At 52.6% G+C, this 14,196-nt stretch overlaps 1 protein-coding gene across 5 annotated transcripts in view; it reads left to right on the top strand.

Moving 5' to 3' along the window:
- The window catches only part of SERHL2 (serine hydrolase like 2), a 37,723-nt gene continuing 23,527 nt past the window's right edge, over positions 1 to 14,196 (top strand). For 2 of the 5 annotated variants that reach the window (XM_077914245.1, XM_077914246.1), the window contains exons 1-8: positions 348 to 426; positions 1,298 to 1,447; positions 1,557 to 1,670; positions 2,040 to 2,081; positions 2,482 to 2,501; positions 2,950 to 3,024; positions 4,665 to 4,774; positions 6,121 to 6,200. In XM_077914245.1, coding sequence (XP_077770371.1) covers positions 423 to 426; positions 1,298 to 1,447; positions 1,557 to 1,670; positions 2,040 to 2,081; positions 2,482 to 2,501; positions 2,950 to 3,024; positions 4,665 to 4,774; positions 6,121 to 6,200 — 595 coding nt within the window. In that variant the 5' untranslated portion in view covers positions 348 to 422. Of the gene's footprint in view, positions 131 to 347; positions 427 to 531; positions 683 to 1,297; positions 1,448 to 1,556; positions 1,671 to 2,039; positions 2,082 to 2,481; positions 2,502 to 2,949; positions 3,025 to 4,664; positions 4,775 to 6,120; positions 6,201 to 14,196 lie in introns of those variants that run through there. The other 3 variants (XM_077914249.1, XM_077914248.1, XM_077914247.1) reach the window with 3 other exon arrangements.

The following is a 14,196-nucleotide window of genomic DNA, read 5'->3' as shown; positions in this document are numbered from 1 at the left end:
CTGCCCAGGGCCTCGTACCCGTCACCCACGCGTCAAGCAGAGACATCACTCTCCTAGATGCCATCCCGGTGTGACCCCAAATTTTGGAGGTGGTGCGGCCCCCGCCGCTAGTTCCCCAGTCGCGGGGTGGGTGAGTATCCGGGAGCTCGGGGCCCCTCCGGGCCAGAGGGGAGAGGCGGGTTACACGCGGTCGCCCTCCGGAAGTCACTGGTGGGCGCAGGGACCGGTGGACCCGCGGACCGGCGGTGCAGGGGGCGGGGCCGGGGCGGGGCGGGGCCGGGCCTGGGCGGGGGCGGGGCCGGGCCTGGGCGGGGGCGGGGCCGGGGCCGGGGCCGGGCCGGGGGCGGGGCCTGCAGCTCCTGCGTTTACTCGGAGTCTCGACCTCGCGGCTGCGTGGTGCGTGCGACCGCGGGACTCCAGCAATGGGTGACGACGCTGCGCCGCAGGCCCCTAGACCGGGGGAGGCTGGGGGTCGCCGCGCGCGCCCTCCCAGCCGCCCCCCACAGACTTGGGCGCCCTCCGTCCACGGAGGGGCAGTGGGAGCGGGCGGACGCGCCCCCGCGGGAGGGCGGGGTCCCAGGCCGGGGCTGCGCGCGGCCTCTCAGGGTTCCGGGAGCCCCGGGATAGAGGAGCAAGCGCGGGGGTCCGGGGCGCACGGTCTCCAGCCCGACCCGGTGGAGAGGTCAGTGGCGGACCGGGGAGAAGGCAGCCCTGACCAGCGCTGGCCGGACACCGCGCGGTGCCGGGTGGTCAGGACCGGGTCCTGGGATGGTGCCGCCTGCGCCAGATGGGCCTCGGGCACGGACTGCACCCCCATGCCTCAGTTTACTGGTCTGCGAAGGGAGGGTGATACTGGTAGGACTTGCTGTGAGGAGGTGAGAGGGGCCCCCCTCCGCCCCTCCGAAAGTTGAGAATTTGTTGGCTGTTATTACTCTGTTTGCTCCGGTTTTACAGAAAGGGAAACCGGGGCTCGCTGGGAGGGGTTAGTAATCGTGGCCCACGGTGACACGCAGCCGGCAGAGCCCAGGTCTGGCCAGTTCCCCAGCCAACTCCATAAAGTTCTGCACATGAAACCCTCCCCTGGTTTTCCTCACTCAGTGGACCCAGTTTTTCTTTCCTTCCTCTGAGTGTCCCCAGCCCCATGTCACGCTCTTTCCCGGTCATCCCCGGGGCGCAGTGTAGGAAGCTAGGAATCTGAGTCCCCCGGGGCTGCCCCGATGCCCCCAGACATGTTAGGGCACTGATGGGGGCCTCAGAAAGCACCTGCTTGGCGATCGAGGGGGTGGCTGTCTTCCAGGTCTGCTCTCAGAACTGAAGCTGGCTGTGCCCTGGGGTCACATCGCTGCCAAAGCCTGGGGCTCCCAGCAGGGCTCCCCAGTTCTTTGCCTGCACGGCTGGCTGGACAATGCCAACTCCTTTGACAGACTCATCCCTCTTCTTCCAAAAGGTGGGAGTGCAGGGAAGCCAAGGGGCAATGTGATATAGACTGCAGGGGCATGAGGGGTGGGGAGACAGCTCACCTAGACGCCTTCCCTGACCCTCATCTCTTGCCTCAGACTTCCATTATGTTGCCATGGATTTCGGGGGACATGGGCTCTCGTCCCATTACTACCTTGGTGTCCCGTATTGCCAGGAAAACTTTGTGAATGAGATCGGGAGAGTTGTAGCAGGTGAGCCGGAGGCAGTGTGTGTCTGTGTGTGTGTGTGTGCGCGCGCGCACACACACACACACTGGGACACCCCCTCTTCTCGTTGGAGTGGGGTGTGGTGGCGGGGAAACAGTGCTGCCTGAGAGTGACCTGGCTCTGGCCCCAGTTTTCCCAGGGATTCAGAGGTGACTTGGGGAAGGTTGGGAGAAGGCTGCCAAGAGCTCTCATCCTTCTGGGGGCTCCACCCCTTGCAGGGAAGCTAGAACCCCTCCAAGCTAGTTCCCTGAGTGGGGCACCCCAGCTGCTGGGGAGGGATGTCCCGAGCACAGGGACTGCAGGGCAGAGTGGGGGGCAGCCTGGGCCCAACCTGACCTGGCTCTGTGTTTTCAGCCTTGAAGTGGAAGCGTTTTTCCCTCCTGAGTCATAGTTTTGGTGAGTAGAGTTTACACTTTGGCTGGGAGGGGGCCGAGTGGGCTGAGGGGCTGCGAGGGAGGGAGAGGAGGTGGTACACAGTACCCTGCACTTCTGGGCGCTGCCAGAAGACATGAGGGGGTTTGTGGGTGTCCTGGACACTATGCCCTTTGGCCTGAACCACCCCCCTCCAGGGGACATACGGCCTCAGAGGTGGTACGACAAGGGAATATGTGACCTTTTGGGTGGCAAGGTCTGATGAAGGGGCCATGTGGCCTCCGGGAGGGAATGAAGAGCTCTGCCTCCCCTTGGTGGGAGAGAGCCAGGCCCCTAGCCTGGGGAGGGGCAGCCCCTGTGAGAGAGTCTTGGTAGGATTCGGAGAGCTGGGGAGTACCAGGTCACTACTCTTTTGTCCCCCCAGGTGGCATTATCGGCGGAATGGTGAGTAGATGGCTTTGCAGTGTCCACCTCTGGCCACTTCAGGCATTCCTGCAGGTGGGGCCTGAGGTGGGCAGGAGAGAAGGAGGAGTTACCGGGAAGGGAAGTGGCTCCTCCTGTCACAAATTGGAAGTGAGCACTTTATGGCCTAGGGCCAGTTTGCTTTATAGATGGCAGTGATATAATCATTATTGCGGAGACATCAGTGAAACTGGATTCCCGATGGAGTTCAGAGTTTCCACACTCCCCATCCCCAGAGAATCCTGGAATCCAGTCATCACCAGGGCGTGGACCTTGGTCTGGATGTGGACCTTGGGCAGGGGTGTACCCTGAAGGGACTGAAGATTCTTCTTCTGGCCGCTTGGAAACACCCGTGTCCCCCTGGAAAACGTTGAGTCCTTTTGCCTTCTTCCCCTCCTACTCATTCTTTCCTTTTTGGGTCACATCATAGTTTTCCTGTATCTTCCCCGAGATGGTGGATAAACTGATCTTGCTGGACACATTGCCATTTACCATGGACCCTAAAGTAAGAGTGAGGGCTTTCATGGATGCTGTCGTGGGGGAGACCCATGCCCCTGGCAGTGGGCGGGTACCAGGGAGGTGGGAGGAGGCCGCAGAGAGCAGATATGGGGGCTCAGGGGGCCCCCACAGGGGACAGGGCTGTGCAGCCTGTACCCCTAAGGAGTGGGCAGAGGTGGGCAGCCCCGGTGCCCCAACGGTTTGGCACCGCCTTTGGCCTGGGGTGTGATCCTGGAGACCCAGGATCGAGTCCCACATCGGGCTCCCTGCTCAGAGCCTGCTTCTCCCTCTGCCTGCCTGTCTGTCTGTCTGTCTCTCTCTGTCATGAATAAGCAAATAAAACCTTAAAAAAAGAAAAAAAGGAGTGGGCAGGGTAAAGGGAAAGCCTTTGTCATCCTTGGAAACCCTATATGTGGCCTGGGACATATAGAATGCCAGGTCTATCACCAAGCAGTAGGGCTTGGGAGAGGGCAGGAACAGTGGATTGAGGGGGCTCTGGGGGCACACAGCCCAATGAGGCCGTTCACACTCATGTTCAGTTGTGTGCATTTGTGCTGTTCGCACATTGCACAACAGCATACAGCAGTCCTGGGTGTGGACGGATGGGAAAGTACCCATCCCTCCTACCACTGCCGATGACAACAAACGAGGCTGTCCCTGCATCTGAGTCCTGGTTCTGCCACTCATCTGCTGGGTGACCCTGGGCAAGTCACTGGGCCTAGCTGAGTCTCCGTTTCCTCACCTGTAAAATGAGGAGGTTAGCCTAAATGACCTTGGAGTTGCCTGCCTGTTGTTGCATTCTGTCACTCCATCCCCAGAAGCTCAGCCTCTCGGTTGTGACACAGCTTTGTCACCAGCTTCAGTTGCTTATCTGTAAAATGGCCACAGATGCCAAAAGGGCCTGAGCCGTGCTGTCTTTTTTATCACCGCCTGCCCAATCCCAGCACATAGTGAGCGCTCAATTCGTGTTGGGTTCATGGGTGGATAGCTTGTGGGTGAATGTGAGGATCCGGTGAGGACCCTGGGGCTATTTTCTGTTTCACTCGCGGAGTTAACATACATGGTGCCCCAGGATCCTCTCTGGGGCCCCTGGGTATTTGGTCCTCCCTGTCCTGCATTCTCAGGGACTTGGCTGGGAGTGTCACTTCCCACTGGTGCTCCGGGTGGCGGACTGTGGACAGGATTGGGCTGTTGTCCGAGTGAGCTGACCTGGAAATGGGTACACTCGGAGGGGGTCCAGAAGCCCCCTCTGTGGTCTCCTGTCTGCCCCCTGGAGGGATGGCAGGAATTAAAGCAGATAAAGTTGCCAACCCGGGATGCTCTGTGACTTACAGATCTAATACTGAACCTTTGCAAAGCACTTGCAGTTGCCAGAGATTTCCTTTCCCCTCCATCGCCCTCACCCCTCCAGCTGTCCCGACCACTGGCAGGGCTGGCCCGGAAGTCAGTGAGGCAGACAACTCACTCCGATCCCAGGGATGACTAGCAGGGGCTGATCCTGTGCCGCCCTTCACTGGGTCAGAATGGATCTCGGGTCAGAATGGACCCTGACAGGGGCCGCTGACAGCAGAGGGTGGAGGGGGGAGCTGAGCCCCTCTGTCAGCAGCCCAGAGCCCTGCCCACCCAGCAGAACCCACAAATCCCCAGGGAATGGAGAACATGCTGACTTACAGGCGGGGAGCCATAGAGCACATGCTGCAGGCAGAGGCCTTCCAGAAGCCCCGGCAAGTGGTCAAGCCAGAGGAGATGCTGCAGAGGTGAGTGCCAAGGGGGAAGAGGGGGCTGGCGGGAGGGAGTGGCGGGAGGGAGACCTGGGTGCAAGTGCAGGATATGAAGGGAGGAAATCTCTGGGGTACAGAGGCCGCGTCTGTCTCCTCCGCAGGAATCCACCCCGGCCCTGTTGCTCTGTGCTTGCCCGGGTATCGGGCCTCCTGGCACTCACTCTTCAGAGCCTTGCATCCTCCCTGCTCTGTAGCCACACACTTCGTTTACCAAGACCCCTTTCCACACGCTCTGTACCCATCTTCCTCTCCCTATAATCGTGCACACGTGTGCATGCACACACACACACAGTCCTTCCTTGTACACATTTTCTCTCTGTGGCTCCTACCTGGACCTCTCTGCAGGCACCTTGCTAACTTGCCCACTCCTCCTCCAGCCTCAGCTGACTGCCACTTCCTCTGGGAGCCTGCCCCCGACTCCCCTAGATGAGCTGCTCCTCCCTGCCCTGTAGATAATTGAAGGTCTGTGGGTGGTGACAGGCTGGTTGCCTCTGTATATCTAGCACCTGGAAGTGCTCCCGGTGGTCAGGGACCTACAAATATTTGTTATCTAAGGGAGAGAAAGGGATCCCTGGGTGGCTCAGCAGTTTGGCACCTGCCATTGGCCTGGAGTGTGATGCTAGAGTCCCGGGATCGAGTTCCGCGTAGGGGGAGTCCCTGCATAGAGCCTGCTTCTCCCTCTGCTTGTGTCTCTGCCTCTCTCTCTGTCTCTCATGAATAAATAAATTAAATCTTATTTTATTTTATTTTATTATTTTTTTATAAGTTTTTTTTTTTTTTAATTTATTTATTCAGAGAGAGAGAGAGACTGAGAGGCAGAGACACAGGCAGAGGGAGAAGCGGGCTCCATGCAGGGAGCCTGAGGTGGGACTCAATCCCAGGTCTCCAGGATCAGACCCCGGGCTGCAGGCGGCGCTAAACTGCTGCGCCACGGGGGGTGCCCTATATTATTTTTTTTTAAGATTTTATTTATTTATTCATGGGGGGGGGGGCAGAGACATAGGCAGAGACAGAGAACAGGCTCCATGCAGGGAGCCCGATGTGGGATTCGATCCGAGATTCCAGGATCACGCCCTGCACTGAAGGCAGGCACTGAACCACTAAACCACCCAGTCCCTAAATTAAATCTTTTTAAAAATTTTTTGAAAAAATAAAGGAGAGAAAATACACACACACACATATGTGTGCTCACACATGAGTGCGGGAGAGTTGATGGAAACATCCCCCTTGACACATGCCTGTGTCCCTTGTGGGCGGCCCTCCTCTTCTTTCCATCTGGCCTTCTCTGCCCCAGGACCTTCATGTCTCTCTGTCTTCCCCAGATTCCTGAAGAACAACAATCACTTGAATGAGGAGTGTGGGCGACTCCTCCTGCAGAGAGGAACCACGCAGGTGGCCACAGGTAGGGACTCACCATCCAAGACCGTTACTTCTTGGCACTGTCCTTACTGAGGAGTGATAACCACTAGGCCCTCTGGCAGCCTGCTCTGGAGCAGACACGGCACTCAGTGCTTGGCAGGGTGTATCTCATGCCATCCTCCTGCTGCCCCATACTTCCCCCGTCCAGAGCTGGAGAAACTGAGGCTCCAGTAGTAGGCCAAGTGACATGTGCCAGGTGACAAAGGCCCGTGGGGAGCGTAGTCCAGTGTCTGGAGAGTAGATGTTGGGGAATGTCGCCGCCGTGCTCTGCTGACCCTGTGTGGTGGGTGCCAGTGTCCGAGGCTGGGGTTTGGGGACGTCCTACGGGGCAGCACAACTCGAAAGAGGTTTTGCAAAATGGAGAAGTAGGGTAGGTGGCACCTGGGCCTTAGGGCAGCATCAGGCCCGTGCTTTTTGCACTTCCTTACCCAGTAATATTCACCCGGGAAAACTTTACCAAGAGTTTGCTCAGTGCCAGCCCCGAGCAAGGCCGCCGCGGGAGCTGGGGTGAGCGAGAGCGGACTCTGCCCCTCTCCTGGGGGGCTGGCACCTCTGGCTGAGGGCGCCGTTCACAAGTGCCCTCCCTGGAAATGACTCCCCAGGGGTTGAGCAAGGAGGAGTCCAGGTCAGGAACGTACACTCTAGGAGGTGAAACAGATGATAAACAAGTAAACAGACCAAAAACAATAGACATTTTATTATAAGTGTGATAAACGGGGCACCTGGGTGGCTCAGTGGTTGAGCGTCTCATGATCCCGGGGTCCTGGGATCGAGTCCCTCATCGGGCTCCCCGTAGGGAGCCTGCCCTCTCCCTCTGCCTGTGTCTCTGGCTGTCTCTGTGTCTCTCATGAATAAATAAATGAAATATATTTTTTAAGTGCAATAAAAATATACAGGGTGTTCTGGAAGAAACCCACAGACGGGGGTCCCAGCAGCGGCTCCCAGGAGGTGGAGTAGAAGCCCAAGGGAGAGAGTCAGGGACGATGGGAACCTGCAATAAATCGGGCAGGAACGCCTGGGTTGATTCCTAACTCTGCTAGCTCAAGATCTTAGGCAAGTCCCTCCTCCCGTTTAGACACCTTCTCCCCATTTTTCTCAGGTGATAAGCAACATCTTGGGATCTTTGTGCGTATGGTCAGAGAGGATCAAGCGAGGTAGTGAACGCAGCTTCAGTTTATGAAGTACCAGATGAGGCAGGGGTCAACCCCAAGTGCTTGCTGGATCTGAGCAAGTTGTGGAATTAATCGGGCTGCTGGGAGTCAGGCAGCAGGGAGTGGTAGGGGCTGTGGGTCTGGGGGCAGGACAGCCCAGCCAGTGGTTATCACCGGGGACTCAGGCCTCGCATGGCCAGAATTTCCAGTTACTCACGAGAAGCCAGAGACCTCCCGTGTTGCCAACACACCACAAGGTCAAGTGGAATATGCTTAAGGGATGATTTGGCCTCGGGCTGCCAGTCTGTGACTTTTCCTGAAGGGACTCATCTCCAAACCTCACAAATCCGCCACACAGAGGTTGAGGCGGAGGGCCGTGGGCCCGGGCTTCCCAATGTGCCCGCATAGATGGCCCACCCCGAGGGGCCCCGGCGCAGAAGTGGGCTAATCCGGAATAAGACACATTCCCAGCTGGGCTGGGGAAGCTGCTTAGGCCAGGCCTGGGTCACATGAGTGGTGAGCCCGGACACCGCAGCCGTGGGCGAGGAGGGAAGAGGGGAGTGGACAAGGCCCCTCTGCAGCAGTCGTGGCCCCTTGGGGCCGGAGGGTAACCTAAAACAAGACAGAGCGGGCTCCCCACGCCCACTGGGTGGTGTGACACCTGGAGAGCTGCTGCTCCGGGGTCGTCGTCCTCAGGCCCCAGAGCCCGTGACCATCCCCACAGCCCTCTGGAGCAGCAGAGAGCAGGGGCAGCCCCGTCACTCCACTTGATCCTGTAACTGAACCCAAGGTCACGGGCCCGATGCACAGCACAACCCATCACTGAGCCAACAGGTGTGCAGTAAGGAGAAGGTTTATGTGAGAGGCAGACAGGGGAGGAGGTGAGGAGCTGGGGCAACAGCCCCGAGGTGGACAGCCAGGGTTTAAATGCAAGTGGGAAAGGGTCTGGGTAAAGGGGAGAGGAGCTGTGTGACTCAAAACCAGATAAAGCAAGTTACTGGGTCAGGGAGGGCTTGTTTCATTTTGTTGGGCTCTGAGGGGAGGTCAGTGGTCCCGAGCAGTTCTGGCAGGCTTCTTCTTCTTTTTTTTTTTTTTTAAATTTATTTTAAAGATTTTATTTTATCTATTCATGAGAGACATAGAAGGAGAGGCAGAGACACAGGCAGAGGGAGAAGCAGGCTCCTTGCGGGGTACCTGATGTGGGACTCGATCCCAGGACCCTGGGATCATGAGATGCTCAACCAGTGAGCCACCCAGGCGGCCCTCTGGTTGGCTTCTTGATGAAAACTTGAGTCTCCAAAAAACATAAATTAACTCTCGGTTATCATGGTGTCAGGCGAGAGTAGTACCCTATAGGAACGTGGCGGCCGATAGCATTCCCAGAACAAGCAGGTTTGGGTAAGGAAGCTGCAGCTGCCATGGTTGCCCTGTTAACTCTAGTTACTGTTTTCTGTCCCTACTGTCTTTAATCAGTCCTTGTTCATGAGCAAATCCGCATGATGACCACTCTGGCTATTTCCTGCTGAAATCGGGCTGAGATTGGGGTGAGAGGAACGGATCCTTTCTGCCCTTAACTGGAAACATTCCTTAGTTCTGGCTTAAAACCCTACATTCTGCATTACTAGAATTTTTGTACTTTTATTTTTCTTTATTTAAGATTTTCTTTATTTTGAGAGAGGGACAGAGTACAAGCAGGGAGCCCACCATGGGTCCCTATTCCAGGACTTTGAGATCATGACTTGAGCCAAAGGCAGATGCTTAACCAACTGAGCACCCAGGCACCCCTGTACTTTGGGTGATAGCTTTGGTACGTTTTGTACCGCATTTTGTGATTAAGTAGCAAAGAAGGAGAATTAGGAATCTGGAAAGTTCCACATTTGAGTAAATAATCCTAGGAAGATTGACCTAAATCCTTGGAGAATCCTAGAAAATAATCTGGAAAAGCAGTCCAAATCTGAGACTGGGAACTCAGCGATTTGTTGCAACCAAGTAGCCTGTTGTCTTTATTTTGTCAAGTGGAACTTCCACTTCTGAAGAAGGATTAATATATGTGCCAGCTGATGAATTAGTTAACATACAAATCTTTCCTTGTTCTGCTAAACTATAACCTATAACACTTCTGTTATCTAAAACTATTCTGGCTAAAGAGTCCTAAGTCCTCCTCTTGAGCTGCTATAGCTGAAACAGTTTCGTTAGCAAATAATCCCAAAGATACAGAGAGGTTTCTAATCTTATGTTCATGGGCTGCCACTCCTCACCGGGGTAGTAAAGTTCTTCCAAATAAAGAGCCTGTTCCATCGTCCGGACACCCTGGTAGATAGTCCTGCACTTCTCCCCCGATCATGTCACCATTCAATATAGACTTTTTAGTTCTGGGGAAAAAAGAGCTGGCCCAATGCTGAACATCCTTGGAATTACAGAGAAAGAAAGAAGGGACTAGGTGGCCTAGTAAATGAGAAACTCCTGTCCACCTCTGTCCCAGCATTCGTAGGCCCGAGGCTAATCAGTTGACCCACAGACAAATACATATCCCATTGGGGCTCAGAGGGATTCTGGACATGTTTGGAAAATTAAGCTTTTTAGTGTGGGAGATCTTGTTTAAAACCTGGTCAAGGGATCCCTGGGTGGTGCAGTGGTTTGGTGCCTGCCTTTGGCCCAGGGCACGATCCTGGAGACCGGGGATCGAATCCCACGTCAGGCTCCCGGTGCATGGAGCCTGCTTCTCTCTCTGCCTGTGTCTCTGCCTCTCTCTCTCTCTCTCTGTGACTATCATAAATAAAAAAATAAAAATTAAAAAAAATTAAAAAAAACATAAAAAAAAGAATCTCTTATGATTTAAAAAACAAAACAAAACAAAAAACCTGGTCAAGTCAGGGATCAGTAGAAGGCAGCGTCCACGTGAAATTCATATCACGTGCCTGTGAAGGGGAAGAGATCCCCTTGAGGTAGGTACTATTTTGTGACCTCCAATCTGTACATAGGCAAGAGGTAGTGTAACCTGAAGACTGATTAGTCCTTCTTTGCTGAACTAAAAAAAGAGACGGTGTTCCAGGAAATGGGTTATGTTAAGCAAACAAGTAGTCAATGTCTGTTATAGAGTGTTCAGTTTTTATGACCATAGGTTCCAGTGCCCTTATGTGAGCCTCCTAAGGTCACTACAGGGGACACTATAGGGGATGTTAAAAAGAAACAGGGTACACAGAATGCTCCGTTAAGTTTTTTTTTTTTTTTTTTAAGATTTTATTTATTTATTCACAAGAGACGAGAGAGAGAGGCAGGGACACAGGCAGAGGGAGAAGCAGGCTCCATGCAGGGAGCCCGATGCGACACTTGATCTCGGGTCTCCAGGATCACACCCTGGGCCAAAGGCAGCGCTAAACTGCTGAGCCACCCAGGCTGCTCCTCCATTAAGTATTTTGACCACATAGGTTGCCGTGAAGTTGGGCTCCTTGGAGAAATTGATTATGGGCATAGCTATGGAGTCAGCGTGGTCGTGTATGGAGAAGGGCTTCAGGTAACATATCCAGCAATCAGACAAGTTACCTGAAGAAGCTAAAGTTTGTGAAACTCTGACCATGGAATTATCTTTCCAAGTAAAAGAGATTGAGGATTACCGAGCAAAGCGAACAACCCCTAGTAGTTCTAATCATCCCTTAGTGGGATTGTCTCCTGAATAACACCTTGAGGTCCTTCCTTCAGGGGCTTACAAGAACAGCTTAGCAAATTCTTTTTCAGAAAGTGGTCAAGGGAGGTCTGTGCTCTGGGTGTGCCATCATCTAAGCTTTGGGTGATCCCAGCTCTTTTGTGGATTTGGTGTGGGTTTTTTTTTTTTTGGGGGGGGGTCTTCCTTTCTTTAAGGTCAGAATCTCCTCTCCTTCCAAATAGCCCCATGAGCAAGTACTGGGGATGGTTTGTTAATGGGCCACCACAGCATAACGAAAGTCCCATGATGTGGTTATGAATGAACACTTTTCCCTTTTGACAGTTTTTTTTTTTTTCCTTAGACCAACATCGTTTCCTCTTAGCTGGAGTTTAACTGTTGTGTTTTGTTGTAAGAAGTTTGCTCCATATTTCATGAACCAGTCTTAGTCTTGAAAATAGGCTACTTTAAAAAAAAAATAGGCTACTTCAGTTAAACAGGTGTCTCATTTCAGGAGGCAGGTGGGCGCTCAAAGTTAGCCCTATATTGTGCAAGCAATCAGGTAATTAGTAAGAGGTATTTCTATGGAAACAAAAGAAAAACACAGGTTAATGGCTGGAGCAAATCATAAACCCAGTGTCAGTCCTGAGTGCTGCCAGGGAGAAGATTTCTAGATTTCTAGAAGATTTCTAGATGCTTGAGCATGTTCAGATGGAGTGAGGGCTGACAACTTTTCCCTAGCCTGTAGTTTGAATGTCTCTGGCAATGTTTCTGAGTGGTCCCCACAGCAATAGACAGGAAGATTGTTTAAACATGAGCTGTTGTGGCAGTTTCTCTGAAGTTTACCTCAAATCTTCAGGCTTCCATCTTTAAGGCTTCATGAAAAAAAAAAAAAAAAGATGGTTTTAGTTGTCAGTGGTTTCAAGTTGAAGTATGGGAGAAAATGGGACACTTTAGTTCTGAGAGTCATAACCAGATGTTTGAGGAAACCAGAGAATTCAGGATCCACCCCGTTTTTATAGGCAAACAACAAATACTCAGAGATAATTCATCAGAACTAGAATCTAGGGGATCCCTGGGTGGCTCAGCTGTTTAGCGCTTACCTTCGGCCCAGGGTGTGATCCTGGAATCCCGGGGTCGAGTCTCACATCAGGCTCCTGCATGGAGCCTGCTTCTCCTCTGCCTGTGTCTCTGCCTCTCTCTCTCTGTGTGTGTCTCTTATGAATACATAAATAAAATCTTAAAAAAAAAAAAAGAACTAGAATCTAACATCCACAAAGGTGTATTATTGAAACATAATTTTTCTCTCAAATCACCCTTATTTTCATCAAAGATAGCCAAATTGAGACTAATTTGTTTGTAAAATAAGTCCAGTTTTAGCAAACTTGGCCTGATTATTTATGTAAGGGCAGAAAGAATAGTGATGGTCCATATAGGTTTCTTAAAAATGTGCTTTGCCGGGACTTCTCATAAAATTTCAGATTGAACTTCTAGCAACCTCTGGAGGCTCAGAAGCCCAACCAAATAGTTGCCATCAGCTTCACGCCAACACCTATAGATTTGGGTGAATTTCTCTCTTCTGGAGGACCTCAAAAATACCCTCCAAAATCTCTATTCATTTCCAGGGGCTGCCATTACAAAGCCCCACAGACTGGGTGGCTTAAACATTCGTTGTCTCGCAGTTTGGAGCCAGAAACCAAATTGAAGCATTGGCAGCCTCTGCGTATGCCTCTCCCAGCTTCTGGTAGCCCTGGCTGCGTGTGGCATTCTCCTTGCCTTTCACAGAGTGTGCAAGGGGAGAGGGTGTGGAAAAGGCAGAGCAGTGTGAGATAAGGATGTAGGGCAGAGCTTGCAGTTCAGTCTTATAAATACAGTGGCCTGGGTTGGCCTCATGCAGAAGTGACCTTTGAGCAAAAATGATGCAGGTGAGGGAGATAGTCACACAAATAATCCAGGAAGAAGATGTTCCGGGGGATGGGGAGCTGCTAGGAAAGGCTTTGACGTGTTGGGGAGGAAAAACTCCCCCGCAATCCTCCAAGTTTCTTCCAGCTGGTCTAAGAATTTCTTTTTTAATTTTATTTATTTATTAGAGAGGCAGAGACAGAGGGAGAAGCCTGATGGGGGACTCAGTCCCAGGACCCCGGGATCACAAAGGTAGCTGCTCAACCGCTGAGCCACCCAGGTGTCCCTGGTTTAAGAATTAAATGGATAGGGATCCCTGGGTGGCGCAGCGGTTTAGCGCCTGCCTTTGGCCCAGGGCGCGATCCTGGAGACCCGGGATCGAATCCCACATCTGGCTCCCAGTGCATGGAGCCTGCTTCTCCCTCTGCCTGTGTCTCTGCCTCTCTCTCTCTCTCTGTGACTATCATAAATAAAAAAAAAAAAAAGAAGAAGAAGAATTAAATGGATAGATTAACGGGAGAAAATAACATTTTTTTTTAATTTTTTTAATAATTTTTATTTATTTATGATAGTCACAGAAAGAGAGAGAGAGAGAGAGAGAGGCAGAGACACAGGCAGAGGGAGAAGCAGGCTCCATGCACCGGGAGCCCGACGTGGGATTCGATCCTGGGTCTCCAGGATCGCGCCCTGGGCCAAAGGCAGGCGCCAAACCGCTGCGCCACCCCATACAAGCAGGGATACCACATAAACATGAGAGATTCCAAAGACAGGCAAAATGGGGTATATATGCCATTCTGGACCAAGGAGAAAGGGTAAGGGTGTTAGGCTTCAAAGGGAAGGAAGGCCATTCACAGAAAGAACAGAAAGAGTAAATATTCGGTAAGCAAGTGTTTGCCGGGCCATCTGAAACAGACTTCAAGAGGAATTTTAACAGACTTTGCAAAATTCCTCTCTGTCTACTACACCCAGTTCAGAGTATGATGCCATGGTGATTGCTCCTTCCTGGAACAGGTCCTCTCTGAATCCTTTGATGCAGTTACAGGGAAAGTCAAGAAGAAAAACCTCTTGAGTCTTCTGTTTCTTAAAGATAATCAGCCTAAGATAATGCATATGCCAAAGAGATACATTTTGGGGTGACACATATTGCTCCCCTGCTGAGGCACAAGCTCGATCTGGCTTGTGGGAGAAACCAGGAAGCAGTAAGCCGGGGTGGGGAGAGAGAAGCCAGGCTTAATTTTGTCCCCATCATAATCCTGGCTTTACTCTTCTGGAAACAAGCTTGAGGT

Source organism: Canis aureus, chromosome 11 (assembly GCF_053574225.1).
Source record: "Canis aureus isolate CA01 chromosome 11, VMU_Caureus_v.1.0, whole genome shotgun sequence".
Lineage (NCBI taxonomy): Eukaryota > Metazoa > Chordata > Mammalia > Carnivora > Canidae > Canis > Canis aureus.
The sequence above is the reverse complement of the archived record's forward strand: the minus strand, read 5'-3'. Positions and strand labels throughout refer to the sequence as shown.